This window comes from Lipotes vexillifer, unplaced genomic scaffold, assembly GCF_000442215.2.
Source record: "Lipotes vexillifer unplaced genomic scaffold, Lipotes_vexillifer_v1.1 scaffold248, whole genome shotgun sequence".
NCBI lineage: Eukaryota > Metazoa > Chordata > Mammalia > Artiodactyla > Lipotidae > Lipotes > Lipotes vexillifer.
Genome location: NW_006777568.1, coordinates 1,740,863 through 1,765,459, shown reverse-complemented (window position 1 = coordinate 1,765,459; position 24,597 = coordinate 1,740,863). Strand labels below are relative to the sequence as shown.

The following is a 24,597-nucleotide window of genomic DNA, read 5'->3' as shown; positions in this document are numbered from 1 at the left end:
CCCCCGGCCATTCTGCCCTGCGTGAGCTGTGCCTCAAGGCATGACAAAAAACCACTTCCATTCCAAAAAACCACTTCCATTCCAGATAGAGCATCTGACACGCACGGAAGCAAGGAGCTCCCGCCTGGTAGAAACAGCCACAAGCAATTATGCTTTAAACTTTCTGAGAAGCATTTTGGTATTTAAAAAACTCTTGTAAATGCTAAGACTGTTTGTAAGAAAAGAAATCTTAAAAATCTAGATTTATACAGTTTTTTTTAAAGTCCCACTCCTCAATATTTAATAAAAGAAAAAGAGAACTCCTTAATCTAAAGGCTAATTTATTTTTGAATGGTTACTAGTGAGACCTCTGACACTGGATAATAATGATCTCACTGCCAGACAGGATTGGCTTATGGGGCAAAAAAAAAAAAAAAAAGAGAAGGGATGAATGTAAAAAGGTTTGATTTAATGGCAGTGATCTGTCTGTGGCTGTTAGGTACCTAGCCGATGAGCACAATATAAAAAAAAGACATCTGAAAACATTTAACATGTGCATTTTTGGGTACACTTTTTGCTTTTTAAAAGAGATGTGAATGTGAAGGCCTTTATTTGATATTTCCACTGGTAACTGTTTGCCCAAAGGTAACCCAGGGTAAGTTACGTCCTAATAACAAGCCCACGGGTAATCAAGCTTCTGCCACTCCTCCGAGCCCCACCCAAGGGTCCGATGAGGTGCCCAGCTGGACGGACAAAAGCACAACTTTGTGAGCGCTGCCATGGCCACCAGCCTGCAGCCCTGAGCTCCACACACAGCTGAATACGTCCCTCACCCTTCTGGGTACAATGATTATGCATTTGGGTCGAAGAGAAAATGGAGGGAGCTTTGCAAGATGCACCTGGTGGCCCTGTTTGTTTTCATTGTTAAAGTCCCAAGCCCGAAGCCCTTCTTGACTAAAGGGGAAGAGAGAAAACTGAGCACCAAAGCCTAGAAACAGAGCCGGTGTTTGTGGTGAAGGCAACATATAGGGGTCATAGAGTCGAGACGCCTGGATTGGGGTCCAAATTTAGGAGCCTTTAGTGAGAATCCTTCAGGCCCTTCAATGGTCTTACTGGCATCTCTTGTCTTGAGATTAAGGTAGACCTTCTCGGGGAAGCACCCCGTTTGTGTGTTCTTCTGCCCCCTTGGTGCATCCCCCTTGTCTGCTGCGGTTCCGCCCTCATGGTTCTGAGAACAGAGCGGAAGCCACTGTCCCTGGGTTGCAGGACCCCCTCCACCTTTGGGGCAGTACTTGCCTCCCAGTAGCTGCAGCCTCCTGGCCTCGGCCCCGGTCCCAGCTCAGACAGCCTTGGTGGGCGCTCCGGGACTCCTGTCCTCTCTGTCTCGCTGGGATAGGTTGACTCTTCCTCCCCTTCGGTGAAAGAAAGTCCACTGTACATAACAAAACGGCGCCAGGCTGGTAAAGTCATTTTTCTTCTGCCAGTTTTCTCTGTTGCATGCGGCTACATTCAAGTGCCAAATAGCGATTAGAAGACGACCATTCTGATCTCCTTGCTTTTATCAGTCACTGTGTGACTCACTTTACTGTTTCTCTCCATGTGCTCTACGAATGAAGAATGCATACCAGTGTTTTAAAAGGTATTTTTATGTGTTTTTTAAAACTTTTTAAAAGGAGCCTGACACCTCTGTTTCAGCATTTGGAGTCATGCCCATGTTATTTTTTAAAATGTGTGATCACTGACACTTCTGTTGTGTTTGTGTTAACTTATGTGCAATCTTTATAATATATGTATGTATTCCGGTTTCAACTCTCATTTTTTCTTTCATTCCATTTATCATTTGATCTTGCACCGATTAGGATGCCAGTGAATGCTGCTGAATTTTGTGTATATGCAAATTGCAAGATCCAAAACATTCTGATGCAAGGATAAATCTTTACTTTGACTTCCAGCCTGCGTCTCTTTCTTCACTGAAATCTCCTTATCTCGTTCCTCTGCCTTAAATCCTTTTAGACAAGACATTCATTAGGAGGGAAGCATTGATTTACGCAGACAATTTTAGGACTTGTAAAATTTAGCTCAGACATGGTATAGAAACAGCCCCCTGGGCAGGAGTGGGCATGATGGCCAGTGGACCGGTCTTCAGAAGTCCTGAGGGTGTGTGGGTCACTAGTCACAAGCGGCCCTGCAGAGGGCCCACGTCCCTCCTCGAGTCCAAACAGGGCTCAGAGCTCTGAGCAGTGGTTTCCCAGAATCTACGAGGAAGGTGACCACATGCTCAAAGTCCACAGCCAGGTGGGGTCAGAGAGCCCTTCTAATGTCGCTTCTCCTAAAACCTAAACACCTATTAGGCCTCCCTTTACACACCTTGTGTCTCTGGTGATCTCAGCTCTCTTTTTCAGCTTCACCGCCCTTCCCCAGCTCACACCCCAGCTTCCTCTTTTAGATATTCTGGGCCTAATGTGGAAATCTAAACATCTGCTTTTTATTCTTGGTTGTATTTATTTAATAAATTTTATAAGCCTTGTTATATTTGTTACAGATGTGATTAATTAGGATGAGGGCCTAGGAGTCGGGTGGGCCCTTAGGGTGGGTCCATTCTACTCCAGTATGAGGGCGCCTTTATGAGAAGAGGGAACTTGGACCCAGACACACATGCACGGGGAGAACATGCGAGAGGAAGGCAGGCGTCGGGTGGCGCTTCTGCAAACCAGGAAGCCCGGAGGCTGCCGGAGACCAGCGAGTGGCTTCTCTTTCACAGCCTCAGAAGGAAGCAGCCTTGACTTGGCCTTCGTGCCTGCAGGACTGGAGACAATAAGATTGGGTTGTTTGAACCACCTGGTTTGTGGCACTTTGTTAGGACGGCCTGAGCAGACCAACACCCTGCTCCCGCTCTGACCCCTACAACCAAGGTTTCTGTTGTTGGATGTCCCCGAAAGAAGCCCTGAATCAAGCACATGGGTGCAGGTAGCCAATGGGGAGGAGACCCCAGCACGTGCGAGTGAGGGAACAGGGCGGGAGGAGCGGCACAAAGACCCCCCCACCCCCTGGGGACTCGGCTCTGCAGCGATGCCCGAGGGCCTCCCCGGATCGCCCTCCCGAAGGACGGGACCCTGGAGCCTTGCCCCGCCACTACCCCCGGCCCAAGTTGGAGGTTTTCTCCAGCGGTGCCAGCCCCTGGTCTCAAAGGACGGTGCCACCCTGGCGACACAGGGAGATGCGTTTGTTGTACAAGTTCAAAGCAAACAGAAAGAGTGTGCACGCACTTGGCCTTTCACTCGGTTCCTCATCTCCACCTCAGTCCATTGGTAACTTTGGGGCACATCCTGCCAGACAGCTATCTGCAGATTTAAACCTGTACAGTTACATAAACACACGGACTCTCGCTTGTTTATTTATAAGAACAACAGAGCCCAACTCCCGGTATATCATCAAACCCAGGATGACAGGATTGCCAAACCCACTTTGTTTTGCTGAGAAAGCAAACACACTGCCAATTATTTCTTGCAAGACACCGTCAGTTTTGAGATGCATCCTGATGTTCGAGAGGTTAATATGTAAAAACCTTGTATCTTAGAAACGACAAAATGCACTACCTGCGGGCAGTTGTGTAAATTGCCCCTTTGTCCCGCCTTAGGATCGGGCCATGTCAGCAGCATTCCTGGCATAGAGCTACTCTGATGGACATAAAACGTGGAGACTAACCCTTTGTTATTCATGTTATAAACATTTCCCTTCGATGCTTTATAAAAGACTGTCCTTGACGGCTATCTGTCTTCCCTTGTCCAGGAAGCTTTGGGACTTACCAGCCTGTCGACAGGGTTGCTGGGTGTGTGGGTGATTCCGCCTGGCAGCAGGGCCCTCTGTGGCCCTTGCATGGCGGCACCCAATAAACGCATCAAACCAAACATTCATGCCTGTGGAATCATCGTGTAGACGCCAGGAGGGGCTTCATGTGAACAAGTCCTGGGCATTTTTTGTTCCTTGGTGAAGAACAATGTTGATGACATCCATGTGTCAGCACGGCGCTCCGTACCAGGAGAGGGGAGACGGCAGCCATGTCCAGGAGACGGCCCGAGGCCTGGGGGTCTGCACGGCACCAGAATCAGGGTCCCTCGGGCTGTGGCTGGAGCATCGCATCTGTGTCTGGAAAGATGATCCCACCAGCTCTTCTAGAGGAATCGTCTAGAAAGCCCAGCAGATGGGCAGATCCCAGCCACAGTGTCTTAACGTCATTTTTAGTTCAGTAGCTGGACTTGACTATGGAGTTGACATTTACAATGTACTTTCCACGACAACCCGGACACCTCCACCCAGTGCGCCCATCTGCCGAGGCCTGAATTCCTCCATCTTGACTGTGTTTAGGACTCAGGATGGCCCTTCCTTCCTGCCTCAGCCCCACCAGGTAGTAATGAACTTGACGCCCAGACACCCAAAAGCCTTTCTCTGCCCCTGACAGACTTCTTCCTGGGAACAAACCGACCCACCACGGGCTCCCACCCCCTGACTTGCCCGCAAGTTCACTCCCAGGATCTACTCACGTTAGGATGGCCAACCTCGGGGCAACACGCATCTTCGATTGCTGACTCTGCGGCCCTGACCAAATCCCTGTCCCTGGACTCCCCACTTCTGTCCAGACGAGTGTTGTGAGGAGTCCCCTTCCCCGAATACAAGGGCTGTTCCTGCAGGACCAAAGTGGGCCTGCTGGCCAGGAGGGGAAGCAACTGTCCAGTCAGGTCAGAGCTGCGGAAATGCAGGCAGGCCAAAGAGGCCGCGCCGACCCCACCCCGTCTGCCACTCACTGTCTTGCTTTGGTTTGGTTTTCTTTCCCTTCCCTCCCTTTAATAAAAAATACCATGGGTTTTAAGATCATTTCATCCCAGACACCTCCTGCACAGGGTCACCAGGGTATCGAGACTTGTCCATCCATGGTCTGCCCTCCTGGATGGATAAAGCTTTGTCCTAGAGGGGGGCGTCTAGTTTTCACTGCACTACGTCCCACGAGGATGCACAGCAAGACCCCAGGATACAAAACGAGGGACTAACCCAGCCTGGGAAATGGGGATGGGGGTGAACGAGGCTTCTCTGAGGGAGTCTCACTGGAGCTGAGCTCGGGGCTGAAGGGGACCATCTTGTGGAGGAGGAGGTGGGGAAAGTCCGAGGCAGAGAAGAGAGCAGGGCGTGTGTGTGCGTGTGTGTGTGTACATCTGCATGTGTATGTGTGTGTGTACATCTGCATGTGTATGTGTGCGTGTTCATCTGCATGTGTATGTGTGCGTGTGTATAAACGCATGAATGTGTATGCATGTGTATACGTGTGTAGGAAGGGGTGTGGACCCATGTATATGTTTATGTATATGCATGTATATGTGTGTAGGAAGGGGCGTGGACCCATGTATATGTTTATGTATATGCATGTATGTGTGTAGGAAGGGGTGTGGACCTATGTATATGTTTATGTATATGCATGTGTATATGTGTGTAGGAATGGGTGTGGATCCATGGATATGTTTATGTATATGCATGTGTATATGTGTGCAGGTCTATGTATGTGTGAGGGGGCGTGGAGGGGTTTAACTACGAAAAACAAGAGTTGGCTGGTACAGAACTGGAGCAAAAAAGTCAAGGGGAGATTGCGGCAGCCGTATCACGGAAAAGCTTGGAGATGAAAAAGTAAAAATAGCTTCCATTGTGCTCGCTTCGGCAGCACATATACTAAAACTGGAACAATACAGAGATTAGCATGGCCCCTGGCAAGGATGACACACAAATTCGTGAAGCATTCCATATTTTTTGTTAGACGGCAGAAACTAACACAACATTGTAAAGCAATTTATACTCCAATAAAGATGTTAAAAAAACAAAAATAGCTTCCATTTACTGAGAACTTTCCATCAGAGGGATGTTACTCACTTGGAATCTGAGGCTCAGAGAAGGTACCAAACCAAACCACACAGTGAGTAGGTATTTATTTCTTGCACCCCATTCTTAAACACAAAATTAGCCTGGCTAAATATCAGTGGTTCATATTTCTGACCCTTCACCCTCAAGAATGCTAAATAAAGGATGTGTCCTGTGGACGTGTGCTGTTTTAAACACTTGTTTGAATGACCTTTTCTAATCCAGCACCTACAACCCTATAAAATAAAACCACTCTTATGCTCTTGAAATACTGTACTTACGAAGGCAAGAAAATATGCTGATATATTTCAGTGAGATTTTTGGTTAGAATTGAACCCTGAGAGCTTTTAAATTAATTTTTATCCCATTCCCCAGGCATACAGCTAATTGGAATCTTTCTATATGTAAGGTTCATAATTATTGCTAAATGTGAAGTGTTGGCAGGACAACTTAATCGTAGAAAATTCGTTTTACAATTTCTTGAATCTTGCCTACCTAAATGACACGTGTGTGACTCACACCTTCAAATAGAGTGCCTTTTCTAACGAGGGTTGAGCTTCCTAAAATACTCTCCCTTCTGCTCGCCAGAATCCCACCCCTCTTTCTGGCCCAGCTCTTTGAATGTCCCCTCCCTGCTTCATCCTCAACCCTCCTACCTCCATCTGTCACTCACCTTCCCTTAAGATTTCAGACAACACTGTCTAAAACTGTATTACAGCAGCCAAAATAGCAAAAGCAAATACCACTGACTCAGCAGACACGCCTGGATTCATGCATTCGTTCAGCAAACATTTATTGTTATGTGGACCTGGCTCCATGCCAGACACGGGGCTTACAAGAGTGGACAGACGGGCACCAATGTTACAGTTCACACTCTAGGGGACAGCGACCTTTTCTTATCTTCCATCCTTACCTCCACCTGGCAAGGTAGGTGAATGGGGAGGACTCCATACAGGTGACTGGAGGGAAGGTGTGCTCATTTCTGGTTCAGGGAACACAAAGGGACAGGAGGATAAAGCAGAACAAAGCAGAACAGCAGTGTGACGGATGGCTCTGAAACTGAAGAAAGACGGAAGTCCAGGCTTAGAACGAGACGTAGGAGCCGTGGGCTCCCATGTTAAGTGACTCAGAAGTGGTGGGGAAGAGCCTCACGCTCTGTGGCCGCCAGATGTGGCCGCGCTCCGGGGGGAACGTTGTTGGGGTTTGTGTTGCTCCGTCCAAGGTGCCCTGCTGGGGACTTAGGCCAACAGATGTGGCCAGAGAGAACACAGGTGAGAGCAGATTTGCAGAAAGCTCAGAATATGCAAATGACATGAAAGCTCAGAGGGGTGCTAGTTTGGAATTGAGGGGCACCCTGGCCGATGGCCCTAAGACTGAGTGGGGGCGATGACTTCTCAGATGAAAGCGGTCCTAGTTTAGACAAAGATGCTTAACGTGGAAAAGGCAAGCTACCCGTCATTCCTCAGAGTCTCATCGTTACCCTGAAAATGGCATCGCAAACTGTCCTCCAAATCACACATTTATTCCCTTAAGTGGTCAGGACACCAAGGAGAGGACAATCCTGTGCAGATGACCCACAGCCCTAGTGCCTGGACCCGAGGTCTCCCCAGTGTAAAGGTATATCTTGTAACTTCCATTTTTCTCTTCCTATACCCACTCATTCATATTTCCAGAGTGCCTGCCTGGTGTTGGGGATACAGGATAGAAGCCCCGCCTTTCACATTTGGATGGAGGAGGTATGTACATGAAGGACACAGACACACACGGAAACATTTACAACAACACAGCATGGCAAGTGCCTGAGCCCACGGCCAATGGGGGTTGACCGTGGAAGTCACAAACTCCAGGGCTTCATGTCGCCAAGTTGAAGGCCACACCTTGGCAAACCCTCCCCCGCCCCTGCCCCCCACCCACCCAAGTTTTAAATTTTTTTCAGTTTAGGAGACCCAGCAGTCTCCTTCATAACCTCCACATGGAGGTTCTGAATAAACTATTCAGAGTCAGAAAATTCCAAGCTTTCTTCCCTTAAACCTGCCCTCCCCTCCAGACAGCACTATTTACAGAATTCACTCTAAAATTTATGGCAAATATTGTACTACAGCTTATCGCTAAACTAAATCCATTACATGTTTTTCCCTTTTAAGCTTCTTGGCTGTTTATCTTCACTCTCGATGACTTCTGGTTCTTATTTTCTTGACACCCACATTGTCATTTTCCTGTTTGGGAACCAAAATATAACTCTTAAGTAATTTAAAAGAACAATTTTTGTAACCGACTCTGCAACCCCCCCCCGATCCTTTCTAGGTGTGATGCAGGCCGTCAGTCCTAGAAAATTAATCTTGAGGTTGGAAATAAACTTTGAGATAGAGCCTGTGAAAGCTGCCTTAAACTGTTTTTACTATTTAATTTTTTAAAGTTGAATATTGTGTCCTTTGATAGGAAGGTTTGTAAGCTATTTTTAAGTTAATACATCATAAAAGGAGAAAGAAAATTTCCACAAATACATACATTTTCACTAATTTTCATAAATACCATTCAGAAAAAGTGAATTCAAAGGTATAATCAGGCTGAAATCTTTTTTTTCTTTTATACACAAAGACAATGATTTAAGACCTTTATTAACAGGTGCTTGCAGTTGGTTGACTGTTTTGAAAAAAATCAAGCTGTAAACTTTTATTACAAAATAAAAAATGAGGTTCTTAAAAATCTCAACTTGACCAGATGTGAAACAAATTAAAAACCAGAAGACCCAAAAGGTTTCGGCCTGGTTTTTTTCTCAGGCCAAAGTCTTTTGAGTCTTCTAAAGAACTGAGGTGTTTGAAGGGGACCGCCCCTCAATGCTACATGAGTGTCAGCGGAGAGCACATTTGGGACGGGACAAAGGACACCAGACTGCCTCCCGGGTGGGAGCTCTGAACAGTGCTACCCACCTAAACACACCTCCACCTGCTCTTCATCCCAGCTTTCCAAAGGGACGCCTTCGAAATCAGGCGTTACCCCTCTGGAAGTTTCATTCAATCTCTAACCAGGGACTGAAGACAGCTGCCTGTAATCTTAATACAGGGTATGCAACAAGCAGTCAGAAAATACTAACTGGATAAATCCCTTTTCCTTCCTTTTTAAAAAATTTTTGGCCACGGCAAGCAGGATCTTAGTTCCCTGACCAGCGATTGAACCCGAGCCCCCTGCAGCGGAAGCTCGGAGTCTTAACCACGGGACCGCCAGGGAAGTCCCATCCCTTGTTTTTCCTGAACGATGACTTTACAATGTGAATTTACTACTCAAAGTGGAATTCCCAAGCCAGATACACCTGAATACAGAGACACAAAATGTGGCTTAGATTCATGCCTCTTACATTAGTCTAACCGGGAGCTGGCGGCGTGTTATTACATATCACGTGTTGTGTCTGCTCTAGCAACATGGGGAAAAAAATCATATCGAAACATTCTATGCAATTAAAAAAAGAGAAACAGGAAATTACTTGCCTTTTGAAGGCTGTTGGAACATCTCCTGGCACCCCGGGTTACTCTCTGCTCGGATTCACTCTCCGAAGGGTTTCCTCGAGGGCGGAGAGTAATCTTCCTGGATCTCAAATCCTTGAAGTCTGAACATTCCGTTGCTTCTTTCTCTTCCTGCTTCTTCACAGGGATTTCCACCCTTTCCTGCCTTGCTGTCTCCTCTATGGCATCAGGCAAAGGCTTCTGATTCTGCTTCCCAGATCTCAAGGGCCTCCTTCTATCTTGAACTTTGCCCCCAGAGGTAGGATTCTCGGCTGCATCTTCTGGGCTTTGTAGCTTCATCTCTTGGGAAGTCTTCATGGACTTCTTTTCACTTCTCTTTATTTTCATCTTTCTTGCTGATATAAGAGACCCAGGTCTTTGCTCCTCTATATCGGTTTTAGTGGGGCGCCTGGTACGCAGGGACATTCCCTAAAAAAATTCAAGACATCCACAAAACGTCAAGAATGGGAAATACAAATCTTAAAACTCCACATGGAGAAAATCATTCGAAAGTGAACTCAAAGGGGAATTAATTGGAAAATTTACCATTGGTTCATTTTCTAAGATGCCAGTAATCTAATCGAGTCAAGGGAGTGCCTGTCACTTTGTTCCAACGGAGGAATCACCATTTCTACTGATAAACCATAAGTAAGGAATTCAGTATAAATTCCAGTCACAATGTCTGAATGTCATATACATCAGTCTGATTATGACAAGCGTTAAAAGGGTATTCCAGGAGAATGCCCCATTATTCAGGTAGTAAATGAATTCCTAATCCTTTAACAATCATTGATAGAGCAGGACAGGAAAACCTCCATTTCTGGAATCGAATTTACAAGTTTCTCTGACAACCCTGACAGTTAAGGTCTTCCCAAGACACACGCCCCGTGTAAATTGTTCTAATTGTTTCAGTACTGACGCAGATCCTACTTCTAACCAGCACTCCAGGCCTCGGTGTCTGAAACAAGGCAGGACTGAATTGCCCACTTTTTCTCGGCACAAAGTTCCACACCTTTTGAAGATGAACACAACTGTCACTTCCCGAGAAGTTCTTGGCAAAATGTGTAATAATAACTTTGACCAGTTATCTTCCCAAATTAGCCTATTCTCTCTAGAAATCCCCAAAGGATGCTTTACGAAGGTCTGCAGTTACTCACTGTGTTGAATGCAGACCCCACGGGGAAAGGGTACCCACACATACATTCGGGTTATGTACAATTTATAGCAAACGTTATACCAGGATGGAGAGCATCCACCCAAGATGACATGGTACGATTACATCACACCACCCATCACCTTATTTGGAGCGTGCGCGTCTTCTCCTTCGGGATCCCTAGCTTCAGTTTTCGTGTCATTGTTGGGCAGGTTTCCCACAGGTTTAGTCCTTTGTGCCAAAACCCTCAGATTTCCCTTCTTCACTCCCGAGGGTTTGGGGGGCTCCCGTCTCTCCCTGGGGGCTGTCCTCTGCTTCTTCTGGAGGGGCTTCTCTTCTTCAGGGTCCTGTGCAGCCATCGCAGGGCATAGCCTCTTCCTGCCCACAACCCTTACATCTCCTCCCAGTTTCCTCTTGGGGGACGGGGAGATGCAGCTTTCACCTGGTGATTTTACAGGGTCTCTGCTGCCCATAAGGTCTCCCATGAACCTTACTTTAGGGGCCCTGAGGACTCTTTGGGATATTTCTACAGGTCTTCTTCTGTCTGCTGTTTGCTTTGGGGCTCTCTTAACTCCAGAAGCATCGTTTCCCAGTTCCTTGGCCTGATCTGGCTTTTGGAAGAGCTCTTTGAAACTGGCCAGATCTTCCAGGGGTTGGGCTTTTTCCTTAAATGTTCTTAGCCGACTCTTGACACAAATTACATTTTCTGCTGAGTCCAGGTTCTGCCTTGAAGTTTCCTTAAACACTTTGATATTGTCCTCATCACCTACTGGTTCTCTGTGCATGGTTTCCCCTGCTGTTTGGATGGGCTCTCTGAGTACTGAGAGCTCTTCTAGGTCTACTTTTCCCAGTGGTGACTTGAGCTGCCTCTTTCTACTTGCTGGCCTGGTGACTGGTCCGGCTGGTAGAGATTGGCAGGGCACTGCAGTGATTTTAACATCACTCACCGGTTCTTTGGCCTGACCTGGCTTTTGGAAGAGCTCTTTGAAACTGCACGAGTCTTCCACGGGTTGGGTCTTTTCCTTAAATGTTCTTAGCCGACTCTTGATGCCCATTACATTTTCTGCCAAGACCAATTTCTGCCTTGAAGTTTCCTTAAACGCTTTGCTGTCTTTTTCATCACCTACAGGCTCCCTCTGCATATCCCCTGGTGTCTGTGTGGGCCTCCTGGGCGCTGAGGGCTCTCCTGCACCCACTTTCCCTGGCGGTGACTTGAGTCGCCTCTTTCTACTTGCTGGCCTGGTGACTGGTCCGGCTGCTGGAGATTGGCAGGGCACTGGAGCGATTTTACCATCGCTCACTGGTTCCTTGGCCTGACCTGGCTTTTGGAAGGGCTCGTTGAAACTGCACGAGTCTTCCACGGGTTGAGGCTTTTCCTTCAATGTTCTTAGCCGACTCTTGGTGCCCATTACATTTTCTGCCAAGACCAATTTCTGCCTTGAAGTTTCCTTAAACGCTTTGCTGTCTTTTTCATCACCTACAGGCTCCCTCTGCGTATCCCCTGGTGTCTGTGTGGGCTTCCTGGGTGCTGAGGGCTCTCCTGCACCCACTTTCCCTGGAGGTGACTGGAGTCGCCTCTTTCTACTTGCTGGCCTGGTGACTGGTCCGGCTGGTGGAGATTTGTAGGGTATTGTGGTGGTTTTCTCATTAGTCATTTGTTCCTCTGCATGATCTGGGGTTTGGAAGAGCTCTTTGAAGCCAGCCAGGTCTTCCAGGGGTGGGGCCTTTTCCTTGGGTGTCCTTAGCCACCTCTTGCTTTTAGTTACATTTTCTTCAGGGTCCAACTTTTCTTCTGGAGTTTCCTGAGACACCACAATGTCTCTGTCACCACCCTCTGGTTCTCTGTGTGAGCGTGTGGGCTTCCTGAGTGCAGGGAGGTCTTCCTGCACAGTCACTTTCTGGGAAGGTGTCTTGAGATGTCCCTTTCTACTTGGTGTGTTGATTGCTTCTAGTTGTGGAGACTGGCAGAGCATTTTGAAGATTTTGTCAGCACTCATTGGTTCCACTGTGTGATCTGGTGTTTGGAAGAGCTCTTTGAAGCCAGCCAGGTCTTCCAGGGGTCGGGCCGTTTTCCTGGGTGTCCTTGGCCGACTCTTGCTTCTAGTTACATTTTCTGCAGGGTCCAGTTTCTCTCCTGGAGCTTCCTGAGACACTGCAATGCCTCTGTCACCACTCTCTGGTTCTCTGTGTGAGTGTGTGGTTTCCCCTGGCATTTGTTGAGGCTTCCTGAGTGCTGAGAGGTCTTCCTGCACATCCACTTTCTGGGAAGGTGTCTTGAGACGTCCCTTTCTACTTGGTGTGTTGACTGGTTCTGGTTGTGGAGATTGACAAGGTATGTTGGTGGGTCTGTCATCAGTCGTTGGTTCCTTGGCACAATCTGGGGTTTGGAAGAGCTCTTTGAAGCCGGCCAGGTCTTCCAGGGGTGGGGTCTTTTCCTTGGGCGTCCTTAGCCACCTCTTGCTTCCAGTTACATTTTCTACAGGGTCCAGTTTTTCTTCTGGAGCTTCCCGAGACACTGCAATGTCTCTGTCACCACCGTCTGGTTCTCTGTGTGAGTGTGTGGGCTTCCTGAGTGCTGAGAGGTCTTCCTGCACAGCCACGTTCTGGGAAGGTGTCTTGAGACGTCTGGTCACGCTGGTTGATATAACAACTGGCTCTGGTGGTGGAGATCGGCAGAGCATTTTGGGGGTTCTGTCCTCAGTCATTGGTTCCTTGGCTTGATGTGGGGTTTGGAAGACCTCTTTAAAGCCAGCCAGGTCTTCCAGGGGTGGGGCCTTTTTCTTGGGTGTCCTTGGCCGCCTCTTACTTCCATTTACATTTTCTGATGAGTTCAGTTTCTGATGTGGAGTTTCCTGAAACAATTTGATGCTTTTATCATCATCTACTGGTTCTCCCTCTGAGTGCCTAGTTTCCCCTGGTGTCTGTGTCGTTCTGCATGCTGAGAGCTCTGTCTCTATATCTGCTTTCCCCAGAGGTGTCTTGAGCCATCTCTTCGTATTGGTTGGTGTGACAATTAGCTGTGGTTGGGAGGACATGCAGAGCGTTTTGGGAGTTTTGACAACTGCCCTTGGTTCCTTGGCATGATCTGGGGTTTGGAAGAGCTCTTTGAAACCTGCCAGGTCTTCCAGAGATTGCACCTTTTTCTTGGGTGTCCTTGGCGGCCTCTTGCTTCCATTTACATTTTCTGCTGAGTCCAGTTTCTGCTTTGGAGTTTCCTTAGATATTTTGATGCTTTTATCACCACCTGCTCGTTCTCTGTCTGAGTGCCTGGCTCCCCCTGGTGTCTGTGTGGGCTTCCTGGGCGCTGAGGGCTCTTCTGCACCCACCTTCCCTGGCGGTGACTGGAGTCGCCTCTTTCTACCTGTTCGCCTGGCGACTGGTTCTACTGCTGGAGATTTGTAAGGTATTGTGGTAGGTTTGTCATCAGTCATTGGCTGCTTTGCATGATCTGGGGTTTGGAAAAGCTCTTTGAAGCCAGCCAGGTCTTCCAGGGGTGGGGCCGTTTTCCTGGGTGTCCTTGGCCGCCTCTTGCTTCCAGTTACATTTTCTACAGGGTCCAGTTTTTCTCCTGGAGCTTCCTGAGGCACCGCAATTCCTCTGTCACCACCCTCTGGTTCTCTGTGTGAGCGTGTGGGCTTCCTGAGTGCTGAGAGGTCTTCCTGCACATCCACTTTCTGGGAAGGTGTCTTGAGATGTCCCTTTCTACTTGGTGTGTTGATTGGTTCTAGTTGTGGAGACTGGCAGAGCATTTTGAAGATTTTGTCAGCACTCATTGGTTCCACTGTGTGATCTGGTGTTTGGAAGAGTTCTTTGAAGCCAACCAGGTCTTCCAGGGATGGGGCCTTTTCCTTGGGTGTCCTTGGCTGTCTCTTGCTTCCAGTTACATTTTCTGCAGGGCCCAGCTTTTCTCCTGGAGCTTCCCGAGACACCGCAATGCCTCTGTCCCCACCCTCTGGTTCTCTGTGTGAGTGTGTGGGCTTCCTGAGAGCCGAGACATTTTCCTGCACATCCACTTTCTGGGAAGGGGTCTGGAGCCATCTCTTGCTACTTGTAGGCATGCTGACTGCTTCTGCTGGTGGAGATTTGTAGGGTATTGTGGTAGGTTTGTCATCAGTCATTGGCTGCTTTGCATGATCTGGGGTTTGGAAAAGCTCTTTGAAGCCAGCCAGGTCTTCCAGGGGTGGGGCCGTTTTCCTGGGTGTCCCTGGCCGCCTCTTGCTTCCAGTTACATTTTCTGCAGGACCCAGTTTCTCTACTGGTGTTTCCCGAGACGCTGCAATGCCTCTGTCACCACCCTCTGGTTCTCTGTGTGAGTGTGTGGTTTCCCCTGGTGTTTGTTGAGGCTTCCTGAGTGCTGAGAGGTCTTCCTGCACATCCACTTTCTGGGAAGGTGTCTTGAGACGTCCCTTTCTACTTGGTGTGTTGACTGGTTCTAGTTGTGGAGACTGGTAGAGCGTTTTGGGGGTTTTGTCATCAATCATGTGTTCCTTGGCACGATCTGGGGTTTGGAAGAGCTCTTTGAAGCCAGCCAGGTCTTCCAGAGGTGGGGCCTTTCCCTTGGGTGTCCTTGGCCGTCTCTTACTTCCAGCTACATTTTCTGCAGGGTCCAGTTTCTGCTTTGGAGTTTCCTTAAACAATTTGATGCTTTTATCATCACCTGGTTCTCTGTGCATGGGCATAGTTTTCCCTGGTGTCTGTGTGAGTTTTCCAAGGGCTGAGGCATCTTCTAAATCTGCTTTCCAGGAAGGTGTCTTGAGCTGTGTGTTTGTCCTGGTGGGCGTGCCGACTGTTCCTGATCTGGGAGATTTACAGAGCATTTTTGTGGCTTTGTTCTCTGCATCCACTGCTTCCTTGGCATGAGCTGGGGTCTGTAGGAGACTTGGGATGTCCACCTGGTCTTCCTCAGGCTGTGTCTCCTGCAAGCTCTTGAGGGCGGTCAGGTCTGCTGCTAGCTCACACTTCAGCTCTGAAGCTCTTCTTGATCTCCTCACAGCTATCATCTTTTTGGAATTTTCTTTTGATTCCATGTGCTTTGTACATGTTTCACTTTCCTTCATGTCTCCCTCCAGCTTCTGCTCTGGTTGTGGTGCTTTCCTCAGACATCTTCCCAAGACGTTCTCAAAAGTGTCAGGTTTTGGGCCTTCGTTTTTACACTCTACACCTGGTGTCTGTGAGCTTCTGAGCTCCATGGACCTTCTAAACTTCTTTGCACTTGATGTTGTCTTTGGTGTCATTGCCTCAGACACTGGAGTTTTCATCTCAGCACCTGTTGTTTCATACACAATCCTAGGAGTTTTCATAATACTTTCATTTATTTTAATACTCTGGCGTCTTAAGGCAGGGCTTGCAGAACTTTGATCAGACAGCTCTTTCGGTGCATCTTGAGTCCCGGGGGACACATTCTGTCCTATAAGAAATTAAAACATGCATGATGAGTATATTCTGTGCACTGTGCGCCAGTGTGGTGTTTTAGCCTCAGGAGGTATTCAAGAGCCAATAAACCAGCCTCCCATCCATCTCAGGATACGAGGCTGCCTACATGGCCATAAATCTGCCTGACATGAACCACACACAATTAAGAACAATGCTTTTGGGTGACACAGAGTGGGGTCATGCATAGGCAGTGGTAAGGGTCTATGGGGATCGGATAAAAGAAAAACATTCCTTAGGCTGCCAGCCAGGTCTCAGTGAGCTGAACACACACATTTTTTTCATCAAACGTGAGAAACAGCTGTTTCATCTGCTGGACCACCAATGCAATAATATGGATTATACTTAGTGCGCTAAGGGTCCATGTTACACAGGAAACGTCAATTCTTTAGCAACAGGAAGCATCTTGAGTGTAGCACGCTGTCCCCTCTATGACAGAAACTCGGTGACCAGTGTAAATGAGAGAGAAACAGACTCACGTCTCACTCTCAGCCTGCGGCAGGTGCCCAACCAGAGATTAACAGGAGTACCTGCGTGGTGCACGCCTGCTGCCTTTGTCTTTGGTAACTGACAGCACTCTCACGTTTGAGCGATTTACATATAAGTGTGATGAGAGGTCATTACGCTTTCCTGCTTGTCAGCCTCTTTACTTACGCTAAATGAGGAAGGCCACGTGCACACCCGTAGTTTAGTTAGTGAACAGGCGTGTGCCTCTCCACGCACGTCTCTGAAAGCCAGTGCTACTCCAGCTGCTGAGGGAAACCTCCCCTAAGAACAACGGGACAGGGAAGCTGGACGTGGTACTTTATCAGGAATATCTGTCGTAGCGAAATAATACAGCAGCTGCCGTGAAAAAAGACCATCTACAGTTTCCACTGAAAAGATCCAAGTGCCAGGGGAAAAAAGGAAACCCACCAGAATTTTCTGAAGCACACAGCAGAGGTTTTCCTCCTGAATGAGGTACTGGAAGCTCTTTTCCAAGCAAATCCTCTGAATTTGAAAAAGTGGAGGGACACAGGCTCATCCCTTGTGGTTTCTCTTTCACTGGAGTCTTGAACATTTCAGGCAGCCCTGTTACATGAAAATAGTGGAAAAACAGTTAACAGACTGCTCATACCTGCAAATCAGCACGCCTGTCCTCATGTACAACAGAGGAAATGTCGGAAGGCAAACAACAGATCACTCCCTAGAACTTCTGGGAGACAGGGTCTCAAAGGAGAGATTGATGCATCAGCTGTGAACCCATATTTTGAAGAGGGCAATGGGAAGTTAGACTCATATATGGCCTCTTCTCTGGCCTTCCTCTTGGAAAGAATGGAATGAAGGAAGTCCATGTCCACCCTCTTCTAGAGTAAACTCCAGCTGTGAGCCCTGGCCAGAGGACACAGGCTGCCCTCCAGGGTCCCTCTCCATGCATCCCCAAATCTAGGGCCCTCATGCTCCTTCGATAAGTCCTAGGTTATGCACTACAAGCGTCTATGTACAAATAAAATGTCCAAATGTTAAAAGTGAGATAGGACTGCCCATTTTTAGTATTGTCAAGTAATAATATCACCATCTTTTCATTTTAACACCAACAGGTAGTACTAACATAATCTCAGGAAACCAACAAGCAAACCTGTCCAGTTCTCTAAAGGGAAGATTTAAGTTTCTCAAACTCTCATCCTCCTCCTGTTCTCCTTACTTTTCTCATTCTGACGTCAATGGACCAAAACAGACCGGCAGCCGACTCTCTCAGTCTGGCAGCCGCCTGCAAAGTGTGTTTGGGAAACCTGTTCTGAAGGCACCCAAGCCAGGCACCTCACTTCAAAAGCTCATTCCTCCGCCACCGTTCAGGCCTTACTTAAAATATCCAAGATTTAATATTTCATCACATATGAATGTTTTGTCATGAAAGTACTCACACCGAGGGGTGGCCTTTCTTGAGTGTCTAGAAAAATGTTTTGAAGGAAGGCTGAGAAAATTTACCATCCCACGTACTATTTAAACTTCTACTTATCTTATAAGTATTTTTGAGAATTTGCCTTCAACGCTTCGTAACATATATAGTAGTACACTCACACGTGTGCATAATTTACAAGGATACACAGATATCTGCGTATTGGGTGGTATAAGCTCAAATTGTTTCTTACTCATGGAGCATGCTATCAGAACTCTGGCTATCACTGTTCTACATTTTTATAGTTTGCTTTTAGAAAACTAATAAATATGTTGATCCAAATGTGATTCTAATTGGAGGGTATCTTGCATAGGTTTTATAAGTGGTACAACAATTCTCCCATCTTAAAATCCGCCAGGAAATTAAAACTAGATTCCACCTAATGGATTCAAGTGTCACCTCCCTCCATAGGTGCTCAGAATGGAAACCACTGGTCAAACGATGTAGCAGACAATCCCAAACCCAGGGTCCTGCCGTGGTTCTAATCTAGTACAAGTGTCAGCAGGTCACATCACACTTTTACTGAAAATAGCAATACCGGCTCAACTATGAATGGCTCTAAGAAGCCTTTGTTTCATGAACCAGCTAAGCTACATGGAAGGAAAGGAAATCTTGAAGAAGCAAAATATCACTCAAACCAATTGCTCCAACTCTGGCAATTATAAGAGCAAGGCTGCTTTCTTTACCATAAAGCCGCTGCCAACGTTGTATACCTGCGCTGCTCTCCCAGGTAAAGATGTGCATTTCCTGCCATACCTGCTTCCTACAGGCCACGTGACTCCAAATCGTCAGGGACCTGGCCTTGTTCTCCAATCCAGCACCCTCTTCCTTGAATATCATGACCCTCCAAGTTGACTAGATTGTTTATCCTCCTGTCCCATGCACAGCAGATAAACAAACGTGATACCCACCCATGTGGACCCACACAGGAGGATGAAAGAGTCCTGGTTCCTAAGAGCCATGACTATGCTTTTACCTGAAAGATCTTCACTAAAGTCCATTGGTTTGTTGACCACGAAGTTGTTCAGCATCCTGTAGGGCTGAGCTGGCCCGTTCACTTTCTCGATGTGAGCTTTCCCTATTATTATGGTACAGGGAGAGTTTGCGTGGCCTGTGCTAAACTGATTGTGAACGATGCCAGTCAGCTTCTGGAAAACAATCAGGAAATCCATAAAGCGTCAAAGCCTCAATCCACACTTAATGTATCCCTTAATCACATTATGTATCAAAGAGTAATTCACATTGGAACACCTACCTTCGGAGTATTGGTTCTTCTTTGCCTTTTGCTCAGGGGTCTTGGAGGTCCACGTTTAACAGCTTTGGTCTGGGTCTGCTTGGTACCAAGTTTTACCACGTCTGCCCACGATTTTGCCACTGTCACAGGGAAAAGACGTTGAGACTTTTCAAAACTGGCACTAAGGAGAAAATCAACCTTGAAACCTATCTGCTGATACAACACTAACCAACTAAATTGGCCTCAGAAGCGCCACTCCTTCTCTTGGAATAAATCATCTGTAAGATGCCATGCTGGCTTCGATCCATGGAAGCTCTCTTGGAGGGCAGGTTGCCACTTTTTCTCCGTCCTCTCTTGGAAATATCTGTCTGATGTGGAGATTTGCTGTCGCTGGAGATGGAAGACGCCTTGGATAAGCTACGGCATTGGTTGGGCACATCTGGAGAAGTGGGAGCAGCATTAGGAGCTGGAGGCCTCACGAACGCATCCTGTGCAGTCGCCTCCAGACAGACTTCTGAAGAATCTTCTTTCCCTGATGGCTGAGGCTGCTCCTGACAAGATTTAAATGTGCATAAGAAACCGTACCACAAATATAACTTCTCTGTAGGTTCAAGATGACGGAGTAGGACGTGTGCTCAATCCCTCTTGCGCGAGCACCGGAATCACAACTAACTGCTGAACAACCATCGACAGGAAGACACTGGAACTCACCAAAAAAGACACCCCACATCCAAAGACAAAGGAGAAGCCACAGTGAGACTGTAGGAGGGGCGCAATTCCAATAAAATCAAATCCCATAACCGCTGGGTGGGTGACTCACAAACTGGACAACACTTATACCACAGAAGTCCACCCACTGGAGTGAAGGTTCTGAGCCCCACATCAGGCTTCCCAACCTGAGGGTCCAGCAACGGGAGGAGGAATTCCCAGAGAATCAGACTTTGAAGGATAGCAGGAGTTGATTGCAGGACTTCGACAGGACTGGGGGAAACAGAGACTCCACTCTTGGAGAGCACACACAAAGTAGTGCGCGCATCGGGACCCAGGAGAAGGAGCAGTGACCCCATAGGAACCTGAACCGGACCTACCTGCTAGTGTTGGAGGGCCTCCTGCAGAGGCGGGGGCTGGCTGTGGTTCACCATGGGGACGAGGACACTGGGAGCAGAAGCTCTGGGAAGTGCTCCTTGGCATGAGTCCTCCCAGAGTCTGCCATTAGCCGCACCAAAGAGCCCAGGTAGGCTCCAGTGTTGGGTTGCCTCAGGCCAAACAACCAGCAGGGAGGGAACCCAGCCCCACCCATCAGCAGACAAAGCGGGTTAAAGTTTTACCGAGCTCTGCCCACCAGAGCAACAGTCAGATCTACCCACCACCAGTCCCTCCCATCAGGAAACTTGCACAAGCCTCTTAGATAGCCTCATCCACCAGAGGGCAGACAGCAGAAGCAAGAACTACAATCCTGCAGCCTGTGGAACAAAAACCACATTCACAGAAAGATAGACAAGATGAAAAGGCAGAGGGCTACGTACCAGATGAAGGAACAAGATAAAACCCCAGGAAAACAACTAAGTGAAGTGGAGACAGGCAACCCTTCCAGAAAAGGAATTCAGAATAATGATAGTAAAGATGATCCAGGACCTGGGAAAAAGAATGGAGGCAAAGATTGAGAAGATGCAAGAAATATTTAACAAAGACCTAGAAGAATTAAAGAACAAACAAACAGAGATGAACAATACAATAACTGAAATGAAAAATACACTAGAAGGAATCAACAGCAGAATAACTGAGGCAGAAGAACGGATAAGTGACCTGGAAGACAGAATGGTGGAATTCACTGCCGCGGAACAGAATAAAGAAAAAAGAATGAAAACAAATGAAGACAGCCTAAGAGACCTCTGGGACAACATTAAACGCAACAACATTCGCACTATAGGGGTCCCAGGAGGGGAAAAGAGAGAGAAAGGAACAGAGAAAATATTTGAAGAGATTATAGTCAAAAACTTCCCTAACATGGAAAGGAAATAGCCACCCAAGTCCAGGAAGCACAGAGTCCCATACAGGATAAACCCAAGGAGAAACACACAGAGACACACAGTAATCAAACTGGCAAAAATTAAAGACAAAGAAACATTACTGAAAGCAACAAGGGAAAAACGACAAATAACATACAAGGGAACTCCCTTAAGGTTAACAGCTGATTTCTCAGCAGAAACTCTACAAGCCAGAAGGGAGTGGCATGATATATCTAAAGTGATGAAAGGGAAGAAACTACAACCAAGATTACTCTACTTGGCAAGGATCTCATCAGGATTTGACAGAGAAATCAAAAGCTTTAAAGACAAGCAAAAGCTAAGAGAATTCTGCACCGCCAGGCTTTCTATTTATTTTATATTGGAGTATAGGTGATTAACAATGTTGTGTTAGTGTCAGGTGTACAGCAAAGTGATTCAGTTATACATATACATGTATCTATTCTTTTTCAAATTCTTTTCCCATTTAGGTTTAAACAGAATATTGAGCAGAGTTCCCTGTGCTATACAGCAGGTCCTCGTTGGTTATCTATTTTAAATATAGCACCGTGTGTACGTGTCAATCCCGAACTGTTTAAATCTGGAAGCACCAAACGTTTCAACCAGTCTGTCAAGTATATGGTAGAGATGGGAGTCTATGTCTCTCGCTTAAAAAAAAAAAAAAAAAAGTGGCGGTGGGGGGAAGAAAGCACCAAACAAATCTTAATTGGGGTCTTTCAGGTGGAAAGATGAAAGGAACTTCCTCATGAGTGAGGCTCTTATCTAAGTCCAAGGAAACACCGTCCATGGGAATTTAACCACCTTTGATCTGCATGGAAAGACAGCCACTCACTTCTGGGACCCCACATAAAAGGGAAGGAAAGGAGACATACCTCACACGCCTGTTAGTGTGAAAGGAAATTAAAGGCTTCCCAGGCCCTCTGATGAAGGCGAGCTGTGGGCCAACACCCTTCTAGAGATCTAAGATCACAGCCTAGGGTAGGGGATGAAAAATTGTAAAGAGCTGATGATGAAAATCATGGGTGTGCTGCCATCCAAGATTTTTCTTTTCACCTTGTAATTCTAAAAGGGAAAAACACCAAAACCTTACGGTTCTGTGTCGTGATGCCTCCAGATTCTTTCCAAATGTATTTACTATAACCCTAGCATGACCACCTGGACCCGCAAGTGTGGTCAGCAGGAGGTCTCTGCAGAGAAGGAAAGTCCTGAGGACCCACCTGTGCTCAGTCACCCTTGGGCCGTGGTTAGGAAGCCAGGTGCTCATTTCCCAACACCCACATGAATGAGCTCTCAGAGACTCTTAGATTTTTACTTTGTTGTTAGAAAGAAAAAGGTGTTCATTGTCATTCTACTAGTGTGAGGGGTTGGAAAGAATATGGACCAAGGATGTGTGCTATCATCAGACCCGAAGGGGGGACCAGTGGGTACACTCACCTTGATGATTTTCTTCAGGACGGTTGGCGTGTGGGTGACCAGAGACCGGCTTTGCTTTGGTGTCTCTCCTCTTTTGAGAGGTGTGTTGGGAGGTAAGTTTTCATCGAATAATTCAGGTCTCAGGCGACCACCAAAGGAGACCCGCCTCCTCTTCAGCGACGGCCCATCCATCTTATCTAGAGGAACGGCTACCGCCGTGGAGAGGGCAAAGGAGAGGAGCACCACAGGTGTGACTTGCTTCCATTTACCACTGGAGACAAACTTACTGTAAATTCACTGAAACCTGGCACCTCACACACCTTTACTCTCTTGTGATGGCGACGAAGGTGATGCTGCTTCCAGAGCTCAGGAAAGATCCAGGACAAACCACTAAATGCCAAGTCCCAACCTGACAGGACAAGGACTTGCTTTAAACATTGGCAAGTCCTGTGCAGACAGAGCTTAATAAAGGGAGTGGCCTGGAGCAGTGGCTCCCACTTTGGAGCAGGGGGATGAAGGGGATGAGGCTTCAGTACTGGCCTGAGAAAGCTTTTCCAAGAGACTCACACTTGGGTCTCAGACCTACCCAGTGAGTAGAACTCGAGCTGGAAACCTCTCCTGGTGATATTGACAGATGGGCAATTCATGCGTCCCAAGCCCCACTATCCATCTTTGTGAACCACTTGTCAACATAAACCCTTGCCTAAGTGAGGCGCCCCGTTTGTAAGACTTGTGGGGACTCCGTGACTGATGTGCGTGGGTGTGCTTTCAGAGCCGCACACCCCTGCCCTGGGGGCTCCCTGCAGAAGCAGAGCTGACAGCAGGGCACAGCATCAGAACACCTGGGGCCCCCCGAGGAGCGTGGGAGGCCCTGGAGCTACCACGCTTGCTCCACGGGTCACATCTCTGCCACCCATGGGGTGCCATTAGGTTACTGGTTTCCCCATTTGGAAAAGGAAGATAACAAAACTCCTGTCCCGTTGGCCCTCCTGCTGCCAGAATAGAGGACGGGAAATGAGTGTCTGAAAGGCACGTAAAAGAACACCTGGCATGTAAACCCATGGGGATGGGGCAGGTGTGTTCTAAGAGCCACCCCACACGAAAAGGTTTCCAAGGGATGTCCACTGACTTATTCTAGAGGATCAAACTCATAGGATAAAAGAGCTTATAGTTCAGAATTAAACTCCTGTGAAAAGCAATTATGCTTATGCTTATTCTCCTTTGTTTTGTGGTAGACAGAAGAATCAAACATGCTTTTGGACCCCACCTTATCTCCCTAGACCCCCTGCTAGTTCTTCCCTAACAACCAGCACTTCTGGTTGGTTGGTTATCTGGGTCTTCACGCAAATCTATGAGTAGATGATGAATATGTGCCTTTATGTGCCTCACAGACCTACTCATTCGTGAATGAGGGAAGGTCCCACTAATTCATACCTAGACATAAGGTAGGTGTAAACTTGGCGGGGGGGGGAGGAATAAATTTACAGTTAAATAAACTTACTCGTGGAATCGCCAAAGCTGCTGCCATCAGCTGAGCTAAGACCGGGTAACCCAGGGCACACCGGGTCAGCTGCCACGCCCAGCTTCTCAGGCTTGTTGAGAAAATCGCTTTGAATCTTCCTTTCAACTTGAGGGACCAATGGAGCTGAAACTGTCTGATGCAGAATCTCTGTTTCTGTTGTCACATCGTCAACGTTTGTAGGATTCCTCTTCCTCTTTCTGGGGCAAAGTTTTTCTGGTGTATTTCCAAAACTCTCAACTTCAATGGGCGTTTGAATACTAGGTAAGAACTTCCGAGGAGGAAACGTTTTAATATCTGCCCTGGAGCCTTCACTTTGATCTAGGTTCAGGGATGCACCACCATTGACAACACTCAGGTCTTCACTCCGCCCACTCCGTGAGGGACTTTGTTGTGAATATCGTTTGGGGGTCGTGGTTTGCAGCGTCTCTATCTCTGTGCAGAGGCTGCTGGGACTCCTGGTCTCCTTGGGCGTCTGAAATGGCTCATCACTCCTCTTTCC

At 47.5% G+C, this 24,597-nt stretch overlaps 1 protein-coding gene across 1 annotated transcript in view; it reads right to left on the bottom strand.

The window, feature by feature from the left end:
• Positions 1–8,042: 8,042 nt before the first annotated feature.
• Positions 8,043–24,597, bottom strand: part of MKI67 (marker of proliferation Ki-67) — a 25,946-nt gene continuing 9,391 nt past the window's right edge. The window contains exons 6-14 of the mRNA XM_007451186.1: positions 22,598–22,773; positions 19,366–19,687; positions 19,158–19,276; positions 18,879–19,050; positions 16,879–17,034; positions 10,667–15,940; positions 10,193–10,233; positions 9,366–9,809; positions 8,043–8,096 (exon numbers count right to left, since the gene is read on the bottom strand). Of these exons, the coding sequence (XP_007451248.1) occupies positions 8,043–8,096; positions 9,366–9,809; positions 10,193–10,233; positions 10,667–15,940; positions 16,879–17,034; positions 18,879–19,050; positions 19,158–19,276; positions 19,366–19,687; positions 22,598–22,773 (6,758 nt within the window). The remainder of the gene's footprint in view (positions 8,097–9,365; positions 9,810–10,192; positions 10,234–10,666; positions 15,941–16,878; positions 17,035–18,878; positions 19,051–19,157; positions 19,277–19,365; positions 19,688–22,597; positions 22,774–24,597) is intronic.